This window comes from Acartia tonsa, chromosome 10, assembly GCF_053477335.1.
Source record: "Acartia tonsa isolate MP-2025a chromosome 10, ASM5347733v1, whole genome shotgun sequence".
NCBI classification, from domain to species: domain Eukaryota; kingdom Metazoa; phylum Arthropoda; class Copepoda; order Calanoida; family Acartiidae; genus Acartia; species Acartia tonsa.
The window spans coordinates 280,089-300,000 of record NC_137269.1 but is presented as its reverse complement, the minus strand read 5'-3'; the positions used below and the strand labels follow the sequence as shown (position 1 = coordinate 300,000).

Genomic DNA, 19,912 nt, shown 5'->3' with positions numbered 1-19,912 from the left:
ATTTATATGGATACATAGATAGATAAATATAAAGATAAATAGATAGATAGGTAGATAGATAGCCTACCAATAATTGTTGAGGTATAGTTGGTAGTTCTATTCCATCACATTGTACTGCTCCAAGGTCTTCACCTAAAATCATATTTAAAAATTTTAAAAATTCTTCCCAACGATATATGTCAAACTATTTGCTCGTGTGGGGGATGTGTAGTTACCTCCCTCAAGTAATTATTGTTTATTTAGAAAGAAAAATATTTTCTATTTTGAAAAAAAACCTGCCATTCAGACTGTCATTGATAATTTAGTCTGTGTATTGGCCTATTATTGGTCATATGTTTTGTAATTTTATACAGCTTCTTAATTATTTTACCTAATTTGTTGGGACTCAAACCGCCAACTTGGTGCCTGAAGTAAAGGCCTATACCTCCCCCCCCCCCCCATCCCCCTCAAAACTTTAAAAGATTAACCAAGTACTAATATTAGTTGCGATAGGACTTGAACCAACTTGATACCTGAAAAACTGAAAAACTGAAAGACTAAAAAGATTATAATTTACAGGGCGATATTACCCCCCCCCCTTGCATGTTAGGCTTGCAGTGAACCTAAATCTTTAAGGATTAATCAGGTTTGCAATTCATTGAGATGGGACTCTCCGGGCTACCAACTATCTACCTGAAGCTGAGCAAAGGCACAGAGGGTTGAACTTGCAGGGCGACATCTTGCGTAGGTCCAGCAGGGACAAGGTTGTGCAGAATGGCAGAACAAGTAACAAAGGCAGTAACAACTCCATAACCTTATTATGAATTATGTTGTATTGTGGTGTTGTGCTCTTTGCAGTTCATAGTAAGATGTTCCTGGGAACAATTATCTCCAAAAGTCAATGAACTTTAAAGGCTACTAACTGCTAAACGGCTGAACGTACATGTTATTCTAGCACATCGTTATAAGCTGCTTAATAAGGCCTACAAATAAACCAAGATCAAATGGTGTACAGGGAAAGTTTCACTGAAGAAAATACGCCTAAAATAATTTAACCAACATAAAAAGACCTAGACGTAGTCGAGAATAGTTATTTCTTTCATCGTATTGTAAACAGCTTTTCGTGGATATCAAATGTATAATCAACAAATAATTAGTAAAGTGTATTTAATATATGTTTGTCTGTTAGGATCTTGTTGACCACTGAAACGATTAAGTTTTCTATTTTATGGCCATAAGGCTATAAGGTGGTTTAAGGCTATTTTATTCTTCAATGTAAGTCAGTTTTGGGATGGTTTAAAAAGAAAATGAGGAGGGTTCGAACACCCAAACCCTCCCCCCTCCCAAAAGTGCTCCTTGAGGCCTCTAGGAGCATTTAATAGTGATAAATGAAAGGATAAATAATTTTTATGCAAAAAAAAAACATTTTCACTGAAACATCAAACAACAATATATGTTCGTACACATAATTTATAGGTCTTATAATTTTCAATAAGCGCAGATTAAAAGACGGATTGGGGCAGTCTTACGGCTAATATTATGAAATTTTATTGAAAAAATTTAACTTTATCTTATAAAGAGAGAAATAGTATTATATAGAGAAGAAAGAAGAATAAAAAGAGAGAGAGAGAGAGAGAGATAGAGAGAGAGATAGATAGATAGATAAAAAGAGAGAGAGAGAGAGACAGAGAGAGAGAGAGAGAGAGAGAGAGAGAGAGAGAGAGAGAGAGAGAGAAAGAGAGACAGAGAGAGAGAGAGAGAGAGACAGAGAGAGAGAGAGAGAGACAGAGAGATACAGAGAGAGATACAGAGAGATAGAGAGAGAGAGACAGAGAGAGACAGAGAGAGACAGAGAGAAACAGAGAGAGACAGAGAGAGACAGAGAAAGATAGATAGATAGAGAGAGAGAGAGAGAGAGAGAGAGAGAGAGAGAGAGAGAGAAAGAGAGAGACAGACAGACAGACAGAGAGACAGACAGACAGACAGAGAAACAGACAGACAGACAGAGAAAGATAATAAGGAAGAGAGAAAGAGCGAGAGTTACAGCTATCAACAGCAATTAAAATCTGCTATTTTGTGAAAAGGCTTTGTACATTTGTGCTAAATAGATTATTTTTGATAAATGGTTACTCTATAGTAATACATACAAAACAACCAAAAAAAGAAGACAGGAAAGTATGATTCAGAAATAAATAGCAAAATTAATTAATTATTTAGATAATATTACAAAAAATATTGTTTTATCAAGAACAGTAAAGTATTACAGAGTGCGAAAGAGAAAACTCGAAAACATTAGACATTAAGAAAGAACAGTTAAAATAATCAAGTATTATACAGTAATAATGGGCAAATAATTTAGATAAAAAACTATTGGAATCAGAAATTGTCAGTTAATCAATGAAATCTATATTTGAAAAAATATCTATAAAAATAGTCTAAAACCATTCAAAGACACTTACAACGCCTCCCTTTAAAATACAATCAATTTAGACCAGCAATTTCCGGGATCTTTAGTTTTAAACAAAATAAGCTTTCTACTTTATATAATACTAGCGGCTTCGCCCCTAGCCTCTAGGGGCTTTGCCCCAAGAGATGGTAAAAAAAGTGTGAAAACCTTCCACAAAGGTAACAAAAAAAAAAAAAAAAAAAAATGCAGCCTGCGGCAGCCTGTAGCAGAGCAAAATAAAAAATAAGGGGGGGGGATTTTTTTGTTTTTGGGGAAGTTGGGGGTGTAACACCCCCCCCCCCCCCAAGAAAATATCTTAAAACCACCACAGGACCAGTAGGTATATTCCCTGAAGAGTAGAGCCCATTCGGTTCAGCGGTTACTGAGATCTTAAGCTTCAGACGGACAGACAGACGGACAGACGGACAGACATCGTTCTACTTTGTATTATAGATATCGTTTCGGGGAGGGGGATAAATTTTTTTCTATGGGCGATTTCTCTTGGGAGGCCGGTGGTACCCTTACTCAAAATAGTTATAAATCTTTCCGGGACCTATGAGAAGCTACCCTGTAAAGGAGAACCCGATCGGTTCCGCGGTTAGTGAGATCCTTTGGTATAAATAAACAAAAAGACAGAAATGGCAATACTTTGTATTATAGAAGAAGATAGATTCCTTATTGACTAGAATTACAGATTAGATTATTTTGTTACTTTATATTTTTAGTGATAATGAATGAACAATATTTCAACTCTACAAATTCCTAAACATGAATTTACATTTTTCAAATAAATCTATTTCAGTTGAAATTTATACAATTTTTCGATTGGTCCTAAATACTTTTAATACATTGTTCTAAATTTAAAACTGTTATAAGCACAGCTTTTTTTAAAATTAGGGCTAATCGATCTACAAAAGTTATACTGTGTCCTAGAAAATATTACGTTCTTGACGTTTACGCCTTTGATTTAGGGATCTTAATGGATAAAACAATAGGCGATAAATGATATACAATGCAACTACAACTATGATTAAATAAAATTTGCATTTCTTTAGGATGTAATATTAGTTAATATTAAAAAAAATAATTACAGTTTAAAAAGTTTTTTTCAAGAGTTTAATTTACATCCCAATGTTCCCCCCCCCCCCCCCTCATTATGACTTTTACACAAATGTTGTGCAAACAAGTTTTTTTTGTGTGTGTTTAAATGCTAAAATACTTCGGAGATACTTCAAGTTTATTTTATCTATCGGTTTCAATGAAACACGGAGATGCTGTCTAAAATGGTGCAAAAAATGGGGACAAATTTCAAATTGTTTTGGCGTGTGACGTCATACCCCCATCTCTTTTCTAGGGGGTTTCTTTCCTCCTTCCCTTTTCTTTCCCCTCACTTGTGACGTAAATAAACAGCCCCGTCAAATCAATTTGAAATTTGTCCCCATTTTTTGCACCATTTTAGACAGCATCTCCGTGTTTCATTGAAACCGATAGATAAAATAAACTTGAAGAGTAGCTTTGCTACTAAAAAAAAATCGACTTACCCAATTCATGTTTACACTTTGATATTTCTTTCTTTCTTATTACAATTGTTTTTTTCTAAATCACTATTTTACATGTCTTTAACTAATATAAAATAAATCACTGAAACGTTTTTTATTATCTTGACTCTGTCGCACTCCATATAGACGTTTCAACACTCTTCATTAGACGAAAACAGATAAATTATGTGATCTACAGTTTTTTCCCTGATTTATTTTGTAGAGATATAAAGATAGGTAAATATGCTATAAAAAAAAATATTTAACGCAACGGTAGTGTAACACAACGGGCATTCGCTTTTGGAGTTGATGGGTTCGAATCTCTGCCTAAAACACATCATAACCAAATATGTTAAGGGCTGTATCTACTTCTGCTACGTCAGATGTGATAGCTACATTAATAGTGGAGAGAATGCATTGCCCATTTAAAACTAGGGGTAACATATTACCTTTTGCCATTTTCTGTTTATCTTTATAATAAAGTAACAGGATCTGTGAGTATGTCTGTCTGTACCGAAGCTTCTCGTTAACTGCTGAACCGAACAAAGTCCTAGGAAGGTTTATAACTACTAGGCGATGGGTACAACAGCCCTCCCAAGAGAAATAGTCCCTAGAAAAGAATTTCTAGCACTAGAGACCGCTTGTATGACTTACTGGACTTCCCTTCTTACAAGGGTGCTATACTTTTTCTTTTTAAAATTGCAATTAAAAGAAAGGGGGACGACTACTAACTAAACCCCCACCACCTCAAAGGCTCGGTAAAGTATTCCTATATCCCTTATCTAATATCTATGTGTGTGTGTGTGTGTGTGTGTGTGTGTGTGTATTTGTGTGTGTGTGTATTAATGTGTGTTTGTTTGTGTGTATGTGTATGTTTGTGTGTGTGTGTGTGTGTGTGTGTGTGATTAATCTTAGTTAGTTCCAATTATCACTTTACTTTTTGGGTGGTTGCTATATACTCTACTTGATTAAAAACTCAGGATTTACAGGGATACGACAATGGGCGATAAATAAATCACCCATTTGGTCACTCTACAACGGGTATTTCACAGAAAGTGTCTATTGAGCACTGGTAGGATATAGCTCCAATATTTTTACTAAAGTATTGAACAAACAAAAACCTCCCACTTTATTTTTAATTTGCTTTTAAAATTAAGGAAAGGGGGGTTTCAGTGCTCAACAAAGTTATTTGTGTGAAAGCAACGGAATTCCGTTTTGAATTTTTTTGTTTCTAAAAAGTCTAGTTAGTATCCTTTTGTTGGAAAATGTAAAAGTGATATGGATATCTGATTTTTGGCCAATTTTTATAAATTTCCCCTTACACTTCTATTGGTTTCCATAGTTATGTATTAACAAAATATCACAGTATAGTGTCTACTGTGTTTGAGATTGAAAATAAGTTTACTGGAACACAGTAATAGTGTCTGACTGATTATGACGTAACAAAAAAAAATAGCCAATGAGAGGCCGTTATTGACCAATGGTAAAATTTATAGTGGCCTCTCATTGGCTAATATTTTTTGTTACGTCATAATCAGCCAGACACTATTACTGTGTTCAGTTTACTGGCCTATAAAATATATTTTAAAAGAAAGAGCTATGATTACAATTTGAAAATATATAATAATGAACTGTATTACATGAATAATATAGTTCATTTAATGACATTTTTAGGAAATGTAAAAGAGTATGTTTGTGTGTGTGGTAACTGGTCTCTACAGGCATTTGTTTGCTTATGGGACAAAATTTAGGTAGATGCAAAAAATTTAATGTACATTGTGTGTGCGAATGGGGCGTTTGTCCATAGTTAGGTATGGAGACCGCTCTTCTATGAGTACTACTAAAACCTAATTTTAATGCAATACACATAGACATTCTCATCGTCGGTTCGTTTGTTTAGAATGCTTAACCCTCTATTCCCACAAGTATAATACGAATTTGGTTGAGCTGGTGGAAGCTCAACAAAAGACCCACGCGAAGTATTATGTTGCTTTAACCTAAGAATAAATGGTTGGTTTTGATATTCGATCAGAATTGTATAAGTATATTAAGTATTAAGGAAGGAAAATGTTTTTATAAAGTGTATTTATATCACAAGTGCATAAGTTAAGTATGAAAATATTTACAGGATAAGTGTTAAAATTATAAGTAGAGTAGGACAGAAATATGCCCTAAGTCCCAAGCAGTGAATTGTGCTAAGTGTTAGAGTTCTAACATAAGGCCTGAGCTCAATTCATGCTAAGTACTAAGGGGCCTAAATTTAAACTACAATGCATGCCAAACAACTAAGTCATTACCTTTTAAAGCCAGAAAGAGAAGTTGATGGTAGGAGAGTTAGTAAATAACTGAATAAATTCAAGAGGTACATGCTATAACATTAGCTCTGGACCAGGATTTTAGTGTTTGTCTGTGCAATTAAATATCTGTGTGTTAATATGTGACGTAAATCAGGCATGGTTGTAGGCATACATATTTGAACTAGTTGTTTGTATGATTACATTAACTATAAACATAATATCTTTAATAAACATATACTATTAGCAAATCACATACAGATTACCATGAATAGGCTAGCGTTACCCATATATGGTGTCATATAGGTAAGGATAGGCCTATGAATGCATAAATTGATACAAATAATGCCTTGGGCCTAGCTAAAGTAATTGTGTCTTGCCCCTGAGTGCTACTAGTTAATTGCAGGGCACGTGTCAATCAAAGGTTCATAATATGATCTATAAAGTGTTGACTTTATATCAAGCATAGATAGATAGTTGTGGATGCGAAGCATTTCTGTAAAAGTCTCATATGTACGTTCAAAGAATTTGAAAATTGAGGGTCGCATCTCCAACATTGTATACAATAAATTATGGGTATAGTCCATTTCGTGACATTGCTTTTTAAGTGGCATTTTGTCATATTTTTACAGTAGTACGACAAAAAGGGACTATGCCTAAAATTACTTGATTAATTTCGTTGTAGTGATGCAATGAGGTACTTTGTGATGCATTGGATTATTGGTAGTGTTACATAGGGGAGAGGAGAGTCTGTAGCCACCGCAACTAAAATTGTTCTTAGCTTTCTTTCTCTACACCTCATTGTATGTGTATTATTTTGGTGACGCAAATAGGTATTTTTTTAAGCGCATTAAAGTGGTGGTTGTGTTAGAGGAGAGAGACTGTTGCCCTGCAACTAAAATTATTCTCAGAACTGGCTTTATTTCTCCACACCCCATGTATTGTTTAAGTGACGCAAATAGGTACTTTATGACGCATTGAAGTAGTGGTAGTGTTACATAGGGGAAAGGTCTTAGACCCGCAACTAAAATTGTCCTTAGAACTCGCTTTATATCTCCACACCTCGTTGTCCGTGTATTATCTCACCAATTCTTCTTTCATTGTCTAAACATTTGGCTCAGCTTACATCCACAGATAGCCAGGGATTAGGGATAGATAGATAGGTATCAAGTTTTGGCTATCTTGAATAATTCAACGTATGTTGGATAGTAGACAGTATACAGCAATCTGAAATCGATAAAAATATCATATTTAATTACTATTTGACACCAAAGATTGTTTCTTATATAAACTTAATCATAATTATTTTATGTTGTTTTCAGAAACGAAGGGCTAGGCCTATGGACAACATATACATACAGTCTTTTTTCATTCAATTTAATTGATTGAATCTATAAGAAACGTTTTGTAAATTATAACCCACTAACGGCTTCGCCCCTACCCTCTGTAGTAATGTAGTACATGTGGTGCAGCACCAAATAGTTGGTGTTTCATATTCATCAAAAAAAATTGAGGGGAATTTTTTTTATTTTTTGGGGGGTGGGGGGTGTCCCACGCCCCAAGAAAATAACCTAAAACCACCACTGGACCAGTAGGTATATTCCCTAAAGAGTAGAATCTGATCGGTTTATTGGTTACCGAGATCTTAAGGGACAGACGGACGGAGAGACATACACCAAGCTACTTTGTATCATAGATATCATAAAATATTTTAATCTCTCAACAGCTTTATTGAAGTCAAGCTGTATTTAATTATATTATTTACTTCAGATTATATTATCGTATGCAATATTAAGAGTATCCAATTATACAAATTAGTAAGTTTTTTTGTCTGCAGTGAAAGATCTCGCTAATCATTGATCCAATATAGTGAAGCCTCTTATAGATCCTCGAAAGGTTTTTAACTATTTTGGGGAGGGTATATTCATCCCCCACCCCCCCCCCCCCCCCACAGAAAAGATAGCGGCCTGCCAAAAGTTTTCTTTTAAAACTCAAATCGAAAAAGGAAGGGGGGGGGTGGGATTCTTTTTCCTCTGCCACTTTAAGTGCCCCTAGAGGCTTCTAGAGGCGTAACCGCTAGTACATAAAGAAAGGAAAAGAATAAAAAAGAGAAAACTCAATTATATTTACATATTATGTTCTTTTTTATATGAACAAGCAATTCATGTATATAAACAAGGATGACAACCTACATAAGTAGCAAAGCAAAAAATTGTATTTAGTTAATATTTATATTTTTGTGGCATATTTTGTGACATAACGGACCAAGTAAATTATGTTCTCGTATTCATTCGAATCCGGTGGATAGGAACCGGTTCTCATCCATACGAAAAAACTATGCCTAGCATCGTATTGCATCCAGCTTTCTACGAATATACGAAAGCCGTTTATAATACGGTGCGAGAAAAAACTATTCTGGATGCTCATCTTTAAAAAACAAATCAGTTGTCTGACAAACCCAAAACTGTCCCAGTTTGAGCGAGACAATTCCTGTGACGTCATATAAAAAGGGAAGGGGGAAAGAAAATCTCTTCCCTTTTCTCCCATCTCTTTTGAAGAGATTTTCTTCCCCCCTTCCCTTTTTCTTTCCCGAAACGTATGTGACGTCACTGGAATCGTCTTGCTCAAACTGGGACAGTTTGGGGTTTGTCAGTTGTCTATTTTTAATAGAAGCAGGAAAAATCCCTTTAAAATGTAGCTTACTGACGGACATTTTGAATTATAGAAATACCTCGCTACTGATAAATAATAATATAAATTTGATCATATCATTATTAGAACAAGCATATTGACTATTGACTGTAGGGACGTGGTGGCGCTTCTGGCACACGTCCTCTCCACGTCACCTTTGAACATACTCTGCGTTTTAAATTGTAGTGTAACGCGCTCAATCGCCTAGGGTATCAACACCCATCAGACAACCAACACTTTGATTGCACGACCTTTGTCTGAGAAGAACTGTGGATGGTAATGAGTTGCGCCTGTTTTGGGCCAAGACATTCCCCCATACTCTAACTATTTATGTCGCGCATCTGACATAGCAGCAGTAGGAACCAATTTTAACGTCTTTAGTTATGACGCGGTGTCGGACCGAGATTTGAACCTATCACCTTCCCGACGACGAGCGGATGCGCTACATGTTGAGCCACGGTCGTGGGTTAGAACAAGCATATACTATACTAGTAGCTGCGCCCCTAGCATCTAGGGGCTCGTTAGTTAGCGAGATCCTTCGCTACAGACAGAAAAAAAGCTTATTACTTTATATAATAGGATAGTTATAACATAAATAATCAATTTGTCCGTCCGTCTGTTTGTATATGATATTTCAATTATAAAAAGCTTCACCTCCAGCCTTGATAACCTAAAACCGATTATGAACAAACCGGTCAAGCCATTTACGATATCCTAATGAACATAACTTGCTGAAATGTAAACTGTTTTTACTTCTATGAGCTTTGCTATTTATGTATATTGTCATACTTGTTATTTATAATAAAAGCAAACAATAACATTCTTATATATGGTCAATTCTCTCTCTCTCTCTCTCTCTCTCTCTCTCTCTCTCTCTCTCTCTCTCTCTCTCTCTCTCTCTCTCTCTCTCTCTCTCTCTCTCTCTCTCTAACATATCTAATATTTGTAAAATAATTAACTCTAGAAGCAATAGACATAATAAAGATAGAGAGTCAAATATATAGATACCGGAAACATAACGTTTTGTCTTTAAAAATCTAATTAAAGGTTTTAAACCGTATCACCTTTTAAATTAGAATTAGAATATACTTAAATGTTTTTACTATTTTATGGTTTCAATATTTTTTAGAAATACGAGCATATTTTCAGTAATTCTTTTTCTCCTCTCTTTTCAATGAAACTGAACATCTACCCTTTAACTCACTTTGTCAGCTTGGGGATCTTTATTCAAAGTGGCAGAAGGGTTAAAAAAAGCATAAAACTATCCTAGGATTTAAATCTCATAATAAAATAGCCAAAAACAATCACAGAACCTATGTAAAGCTTATTCAAAATAGTTTAGTAATTATTGAGATTTTAAGCTTCAAACAAATTAAAATCTAACTACTTTATATAATAGGTTTTAACTTTATTTTTCTTATTTTATGTATTTAGTAATGATGTAGAAAGTATAATAACAGAAAAGCTTTGCTTTGAGCAACCAATAATGCAATATTAGTGTTTCTATAACTACATTTCCATCCTGGGAGGGAGGGGACATTTGACTGTAAATTATTATGGTTCCCAAAGTTTTATAATCATGCTCTCTCATTCGAAGCCTTAAAACTTTAGGTAGTTTTATTAAATCTTGATTTTATGGTTTAAACTTTTGTTCAAATTTTAATCTTCAGAAAGGTTATTTAGTTAATTATCATTGGGAGTGTTCGGAACATAATTTTTTTACCATTGTCTTATCCTTTTTTTCCTCCTCTTTATCTTTCTTTGTGTATCTGTCTATCTTTATTATTCTATTAGTCTAATAAATAAATAATAATCAGAACTTATGAAGTAATAATTTGATGAAAAAATGAAAAATTAACAGAAATATATTCAATGCAAAAGGATAAATTAAATAGAAATTAAGGACATGTGATTGTTATTTTTTAATAGATAGATCATTTATTTATTTTGATTTTCTATAGAGGTATTCCAAATTTTTGTTTCAAGCGTTTAGATTTTGTCTTTTTACTGTAAAAATATCGGCTACGCCTCTAGAGGGATAAGAGGGTGAATTCGAGCTTCCATAAGCAATTTTTCTTTGGGAGAGGGATAGGGGTTAGCTTTATTGGGAGAGAGGAAATAACCAAAAACAAAATATTTATAAAAACTTATTTGAACCTATAAGAAGACAACTGTTAAGGAGAAACATATCGGTTCAATGGTAAATTTCACAATAGTTACAATTATTTGTGAGGTGTCTTATTTTATCGTCCATTGTTCTATCCTTACACGCCAGCCAATGTAGTGATTAACTTTGAGTTGAAGACATGATTGTTCTATATTTTTGGCATTGCATCAATACATAGGTATAGCTATACTAATTTCAGTGAGGCGTTGGAATTGAATATGGGTATAATTAAGCGGTTTTCCTACTACTAGTGGCTTAGTCCTTAGGGGTCTTTCTAAGCAATACTATAATAATAAACAAACACCAAAATTTTTGTAGTTTTTTTTATAAAAATTTAGAAATATAAATTCTTTTTAAGACAAATTTTTTTATTAAATTAGTATTCAATAATAAGCGTTTCTTGTTATAGATTTCATTTTAATTGTATCCTGATAATAGTATGGCATCGAAGTTAAAACCTCTCCCATTTTACCAAAATAAGAAGACAAAGAAAATCCCTCAATGACGTCAAAAAAATGAGGGGTGAGGAGAGGAGGGGTGGGAAAGAAAACCCCTAAATACGAGATAGATAATCCCTCGTTTTTATGACGTAACATGCTGATTTTTTGAGTGACTTTCTTCGTCTTTCCAAAATGAGGACCGGATTTCGGGGAAATTTTTGTTCTCTCTAGTATAGCTCTTTAACTTTAAGAGCCTCACCAAGCATAGAGTAAAACAGAGATTAATAGATAAGGGGAAACTACGTTACATAAAAATATGAACACGAATTACAAAATCCATAATTAACGAAGCTTAGAATTGAAATAGATGTAGACAAAGTGATTTAGAAGTCTAGTCTTTTTGGTAAGGGAAATTAAATAACAACAGTAAGATGTAATACAGCACTAATACTGAAAACCTGATATTTTATATGTTTGTCCGTAAACGAACGGATTTGGTCATAAAATGTGCTCAAAATGTCCCAAACATGCACATAAAGCTACCATAAAAAGCAAATATATGTCAGACCAACCATATATGAGATTCTTTTTTGATCCTTAAGAAATTTTTCACCTTACAGTATACACATATGATAAAATGGCAAATCTGTTATAAGCATCTGAAGATTGTACATGAAACAGATCTTTGGTATAGATGTATATACAGACAACTACCTCCATTCCCTTTTCAAAGACCTCTTTAGTCAGCTTCTAAATTATTTTCTGCTACTTGGCTGTGTTAACATAGGCGACACCATTGGTTGATTTTCAATGACCCAATAGAAAGGTTGCACAAGGTGGTTGCGATGGGGAGATACTGTTATTTAACCCTTTCCCCCTCTAGTGTTTTACTCTAATGTACATGAAACAATTTGTAATACAAAATAAACTTCATACTTAAATACTTGTGATAAAAAGATGCATATTTGACAAATAAAAATTTTGGAATGGAATGTCCCTTGAAGACAAAGATGAATAGATGTATTATAAGGTGATAATAATAGGATTAGGTTACACATCAATCATTATAATTAGATAGATAGATAGATAGGTAGATTTATACATATATATACATATATATATAGATAGATAATTAGAAATATAAATTTATATGAATTTAATTAGATGAAGCTCTTAATAGTGCCTATAAAAATAACATCATACAATAAAAAATTACCAATGATAGTCCAATACACAGACTAAAATACCAATGGAAGGCCAGTATCACGTCATTTTTACAGGGACTATAAAAAGCTTCTATTTAGATATATAAAGTGGTAGATAGATAGATATGACTTAATTGGGTATGATTATATACGGCTGATTAGATATGTCAAATACATAGACATAATTAATACTGTCATTATTAACTCGCCATAATAATACTAATAATACATAAATACATTATCATATTTTCAAAAGTTGATATGATAGGGTCATATCCCGCAATTTTTTTTAAAAGCAAAGCTTTTCTATTATTACGGTCGGTCCATCCGTCCATCCGTCAGTCCGTCCATAACAGAGAGCTTCTTTCGTTAATTTAGGCATGTTAGAATTGTCCAATCGATTTCAAACTTTGCATGATGATTCCTGTAGTTGTTAGGTACGATTTAGAAAGCGTAGCTAGCAACCCTATAATCGTTACCAGAATGTCCATACGTCTATTTTAAACATGTTGTATTTTTATTTTTTTAACAACAATTTTTATGCAATAAAATCATCCGATTGATCTGATTTTTGGACTACTGATTCAAATAACAATAAAGTTCAATATAATGAGCATCTCTAATCTCTATAATCAAATCCTAAAAATGTCAGTATGTCCTAAAACAGAATTCTGTATTCAAAAAACTTTGCAACCAATTTACGTATGATTTTGTAAAATCTTATATATTCTTATTTTGTATATTCAGTTCTGACACTGTACAAGAGCTAATGTTCGTCTGTCATACCGTTTCAGAGATTCGCTTTTATGGATGTTGTCATTCCTCAAAATATGTACATGAAAATATGGGGTTCTCCAACCATCTAAAAAACGTTTAAATATTCTTGATGTGTGTATGCTTATTGCTTATTTTGCTGATTTCTCATAAATTTAGGGCAGGTTTAAGTCTATTCCGTAGACAAGCATACAAGACAACTTCATATACATATAGGGAGAAGGAAGACCTGGTTTTATAAACATTTGTTGACTCAAAACTTTGGGTACTTTTACTAAATTTATATATGTTAGTTAATTAAAAACTAGTATTGCCCAGGCGTTTGCTCCTATAATTATAATTATAATCATTCTTTCCTCTCGAATATGATTTTATCTATTGCTTATTATATTTTTTCTTTTTTTGTCTTACTTATATGGCCTGTATGAAAACAATGTGTAAATACACATTACTGCATACTTCCTACTTTTTAGGAAACTGCCATTTGGGAAGAAATTTTTTTTATAAATTAACCATATCAATAAAATTAGACTGTATATATAAATGTATATCATACTCATTTAGCTCATTTATTATTATTGTTTTTTTTCTATGTATTTACACCCAAGAATAATAAATCTAATCTAATCTACAAAATAAGTAACCTAGTTTAGTATCCTTGACTCTTGAGGATGTAAGTAGATTTAGTACCCATGGTCTAATCCCTTAATATTTATGGGTATATATAATTGTCATATGTATATGAGAGGGAATGGACATTAGACTGTTTATTACAATAATCCCTAAAGTCTTTAATAACGTTTTCTTATTCGTTTGCTTAATAACCTCGGGGAATTTTATTCAAATTTAATTGACTATTTTTTTTTTAATGTTGTTTTTGACAATTTATTGAAAACTTTTTTTCTTAATAAATGAAATGATTATGCCCTAACACGTAACAAAATGTGTACACAATTTTAACCAATGAGATCTCTTGTTTGTTTCTTTAGTAGTCTCCTATTGGTGGAATCGCCCCTAGCCATTTGGGGCTTTGCCCCAAAAGGTAATTAAAAATAAATAAAAAATAAGGTATTACTGATGCTGCCAGTAGTTTTATGTGAACTACCTTCCCCATAAACAAAAAAAATGGGAAGGGGATTTTTTTTGTTTTGAAGGGGTTGGGGGTGTCCTATCCCCAAAGAAAATAGCTTAAAACCACCACATGACCAATAGGTATATACCTTGAAGAGTAGGTTCCGTGGTTATTGAGATCTTAAGGGACGGACAGACATCAAGCTACTTTGTATTATAGATATTGTTTGATTATATTAAACACTTTACTTCAGTCAAAGTGTCATTAATATAAACATTTTCATGAGAATTTACATTACAATACAAAATAGATTTAAATAACACAAAACTAAGTATTGAATTAAATTTTTCTTGAAAAATTATTTAATTCAATTTCTTTTGCTATTAAAGATAAATTAACATGCGGTCTATATTTACGAAATAACATTTCATAAATGTCATTATAGAAAATGTTTTTAGCTTATTGTTGCTGCTCTACTTGTTGTCTTTCTTGTTAAATTATTATTACCTTATCTTATGTAAACTGAATCATTATGATAATATTAAGAATCTGAAATTTAAAATTATTTATAGCAAAATTTTTAGTTTCAAGGATGACAACATCCATAGAAGCCAAGTTAAAAAAAATAAAAAAAATATGTGTCAATCAACACTATCAAAAGTTGTTTTAATAACTTGAGTATTTTATAAAGACATATTAAAGTTTCCAATAACATTGTGCCTTATCGCCTTCCAGTTATCAATATAATATTATATCATGTTTAAAAATATTAGTCTAAAAATTATGCAAGGTTAACATTTTAAAATAAACTTATCTTGCAATGCTTTTAGTTTTTCTAAGCTTTATATTTTTTTATAACTAATTGTTGTAAGAATCAACATGCAAAGTTTTAAATCCATAAGGAGATTCTGACATGCCTAAATTTACGTTCAGAGCTATCCGTTACATACAAACGGACCCGTCCTAAAATTATAAAAGCTTCGCCTTCAATATGTGACCCAATTCAAGTATAGTCATTTCAAAATTTCCATTTGAACTGGCAGAAAGTACGATAGCATATAATGACACGTAGGGGTTAATAAGAATAGCTTATTTATAAAATTCGTATAATGTCTGTTTAAAACTGTTTAAAATTGACTGGCTTAGCTATTGAAGCCTAACTAACGCTGTATATTAAAGAATGTTTAAGGCTCTCTGCTATGTATAGGGCTTCTTAGCCAAAAGGATGTCCAGTAAAAACCGCAATTTCTAATTGCAGCTCTATTGAAGGGTTATGTTTTGAAATATTTTATTCGTAATAAATAGTTTAAAAACGATTCTCGATTCTCAGTATGATAAAGCACAACACCTCTATAATCAAATCTTAAAATGAAAATATATTTTTAATTTAATTTACTTGTAATTTTGTAAATTTAGCAAAAATTCATTTTTACTGCTTTATATGACAACATTTTCTTAAGGGGATTTCTATCTAGTAAATTGAAGGAGGCAAAAGGACACAGGATCATGGAGGGAGGGGACATTGGACTGAAAACTGTACTAGTAACCAAAATTCTTTCTTAATTGTTTGGGTACTTTTGTTGAATCTTGGTTGGTGCAAATGTCTAAAAGTATCTACCAAAATTTTTAGTAAACAGAAAAGTTATTTGTTTAAACAAATTTTTCGTCCATTTTCCTATCCCTGTACATCCATGCACTGAAAGGAGTTATTCTAAGAGGGGGAAAAGGGGGAAAGTTTAAAAGAAAGAAAAAAGGAGAAAGAAAGATTTAGGAGAGTAAATTTATGATGAAAGGGGGAGAGAAAAATAAGGAAAATATGCATAGAAATATTAATTATCAAAAAGTACTATTTAAAGAACAATGTTTTAATATGTAACGCAGCAATAAAAAATATATCCTAGTATACAAATTAGTAAGCTGTTTTTGTCTGTAGCGAAGGATCTCTCTAACTGCTAAACCGATATGGTTTTCCTTTACAATGAAGCTTCTTATAGGTCCTAAGATAGTTTAAGGCTATAATTTTATAATTTAGACTGGGTATGGTTTTAGGCATTTTTTTCTGCCCTTCAATATCCCTTCGAATATAGAGCCCCTGGATGGTAGGGGCACAGCCGCTAGTCATTTTATAACTTAACTATATTTGAAGAAAAATGTGATGGTAATCTGTGTGTGTGTGTGTGTGTGTGTGTGTGTGTATGTGTGTGTGTGTGTATGTGTGTGTGTGTGTGTGCGTTGGTCTGTTGAATTTCGATCGTGGACAAAAAGACATCATTATTATAGAGTAGCTTTGCTACGACAAGGGAATTTTTCTAAACATATCGTTTAGGAGGACTTTAGAGGCTAATTTTTCAACGTAGTGCGCTGAAATTTTAGAAAGCTAAAATAAACAAAAATTTTGTATGTTTGATTGCGCCGGTGAAATAGCAAATAATTTTGATAAAATTATGACTAAATAATGAATAATACGAAAGAAGATTAAAGAGGGAGGTAGGTTGTGCTAAAATTAAGTAAAGTTGTGAGTTGTAAGGATTAAAAACACTAGTAGAACGATAATATTTACTAAATATTATTCACTAATACTATAGTTCTTTTCAATAAGGAATACACATATTTAGTTAATGTTATCGTTCTACTACTGTTTTTTAAAGCCTTAAAACTCACATCTTTACGTAATTTTAGCACAACCTACCTCCTCAAGTAAAAAGAGTAAGTTCTATTATTTTGGATCTTCGCCTGTAGATTCCCATAAAAATAAGGTCAAATTTTGAGAAATAATCATAAAGAATTATATATAATCTTATGGATTATTCAGTAAATATATTTATTACGTAGTTTTAAACAACGATTACTATAGCATAGCGTCTGCTTGTGAGTGTTACAAGAAAAATTTATTGCGATACGTACGGATAACAATGCTCTAATTATATAGTAGCTGCGCTACTAATTAGTAAAATGCAAGCGCAGTAGAAATTATGGAATAACATAGTTTAGGAAGCGAATCTTTTCTACTCATAGCAAATGTACGTTTAGCTTTAGGTTACCTTTAACCAGTTATAAGCCGTTTGGGTCCTAAACCCCCGAAAAAACTTTTGTAACGTAATCTTAATAATTTTAGAATTATTATTTGTTTGGGTTCAAATCTAGTTTGTTGAAAATTCCATTAACAATGTTAAAAGTTACGTAGAAGAAAAGAAGAAAATTAAAGGCCCTCAACAGATTATGACGTCATACGATAGAATAGCTAATGAGAGGCCAGTATACACTGTAATTGACCAATGGTAAAAGTTATGCTGGCCTTTCATTGGTTATTTTATCGTATGACGTCAAAATCTGTTGAGGTACTTTAATTATCTTCAGTAGGAAAACTTTGGTATGAAAGAATCATCCTATAGGATTTAAAACTGTTTGATTTTCTGAGTTGCGAATTAACTCCGCTTATATGAATATTGTCAACCTCTATTTCATGTACTAGGGTTAATAGGGTTAAATTCAGGGATCTAAAGGGATAAGACAATCAACGATAAATGTATGTTATTCCCCAAAAATAAGGAAAAGTACTCATTTAGATCCAAATAGTTAGTTGAGTAGCTTTTTTCTCAACTAATGTGAGAGCCAGTATAAACACTAAACAGAGCTGAATCTTTAAATGTGTAGCCGTTGCCGTGGCCGTAGTCGTGGCCATAGTCGTTGCTGAAGCCAGTGTTACCAATACAATATGGATTTTCAAATGTTTGAAGTGTTTACATATTATTATTATTTTATTTTATATTTTCTTAAAATTCAAAAAAGTGGTAATGATTAAAGATCGCAAATAGCCGTGGCCAGGCGTAGCTAATTTGATTTAAATATCGCTATTAGGTTAGTGGCTGTACCTCTGGCAGCGGCAACGGCGACACATTTAAATATCCAGCTCAGTATAATTTCCCTCCCTTCCTGGTTAAATTTGACCTTAATATATGGATTCCAACAAGGACGACAATATTTAAGAAAAATATAAAATCGTAAATTTATTTTTTTCGCTTGCAAACCTAGCATTAGGATTTTCACGACAAGAAAGTATAATCTTAATATCGTTATTACACTTTGGTTATTACCAAAATAAGCTTTAATTATTCTCCTTAGATAGCGCAGCAATTACAGTTAAATAAAATACTGTAATATTAAATCAATAATGAAGAAAATAGATTAAACCACTATTAATATTTTTTTCTTGTTTTAGGGTACAATGCCGTTTTGACACAATTGTTCTAATCCTAGAAAAGCTTCGCTTTTACTAAACTATGTATTTATGTAAATCATTAGATGCGGAATTATTTTCTTTAAACTAATCCTAAATTTTATTCGATAGTAATAGAATGTCTTTGAGTTTATCCATGTGTCTGTTTGTAGCGAAGGATCTCGCTAACCGTAAAACTGATATAGTTCTCCCTTATAGGGCACCTTCTTAAAGGTCCTGGGAAGGTTTATAAATATATTTTTGGGGAGGGTACCACAACCCTGCTAAGAGAAATTGCCTCATTTAGGGCTGTAGCTGCTAGTAAATAGTAAAGTAAGTGGATGTATGTGTGTTTGTATATGTTTAACAAGATTTGTTTTTAGAATATTTGTCCTTATTTTCCAGTATGTAGAAAGCAGGGAAGAAGAAAACATTGTACTTTAAATGACGAACCCCAAACTGTCACACTTTGAGAAAGACGATTCCAGTGACGTCATATACGTTTCGGGAAAGAAAAAGGGAAGGGGGGAAGAAAATCTCTTCAAAAGAGATGGGAGAAAAGGGAAGAGATTTTCTTTCCCCCTTCCCTAAACGTATATGACGTCACTGGAAGCGTCTTTCTCAAAGTGGGACAGTTTAGGGTTCGTCCTTTAAATTACATTAGTATCCAAAGTTTTGTAACTGTACAATTTATTTGTTGGCTCAATTTCTTTTTTTTTAAATATTTATGAATCTTAATTAGCTCCCAACTAATGTTATCGAAACCTTTCAACAAATGATTTACATCTAAATAGTATTTTGTATATCATAATTGGGGATGATTGAAAATTTATAGTCTGTTACCTAATCCCTGTAATTCTAAATATGTATATAGAAAGGGAAAGGATCAGGGGACTAGGGAAATGGATATAAAATATACGTGGATATATTGACAGGGAAAAATATGTCGTTAATTTAGCTTTCTAACATTGGTCAGTTCGTTCATCCAGTATGAGGAGAAGGAAGGTGGTACAAGGAGGGGGATGGAGTGCTTTCATTTTAGCAAACTGCGAGCTTCAATCAGAGTTATGGAAATCTGTTGCAACATCCA

The 19,912-nt window shown here is 32.8% G+C and overlaps 2 protein-coding genes across 2 annotated transcripts in view; one reads left to right on the top strand and one right to left on the bottom strand.

The window, feature by feature from the left end:
- The window catches only part of LOC145330363 (chaoptin-like), a 59,066-nt gene extending 51,582 nt beyond the window's left edge, over nt 1-7,484 (bottom strand). Inside the window, exons 1-4 of the mRNA XM_080175000.1 lie at nt 7,320-7,484; nt 3,967-4,170; nt 673-793; nt 68-132 (exon numbers count right to left, since the gene is read on the bottom strand). Coding sequence (XP_080031126.1) covers nt 68-132; nt 673-793; nt 3,967-3,975 — 195 coding nt within the window. The 5' untranslated portion in view covers nt 3,976-4,170; nt 7,320-7,484. The remainder of the gene's footprint in view (nt 1-67; nt 133-672; nt 794-3,966; nt 4,171-7,319) is intronic.
- The window catches only part of RpL6 (ribosomal protein L6), a 208,346-nt gene that overhangs the window by 132,431 nt on the left and 56,003 nt on the right, over nt 1-19,912 (top strand). The window lies entirely within an intron of this gene.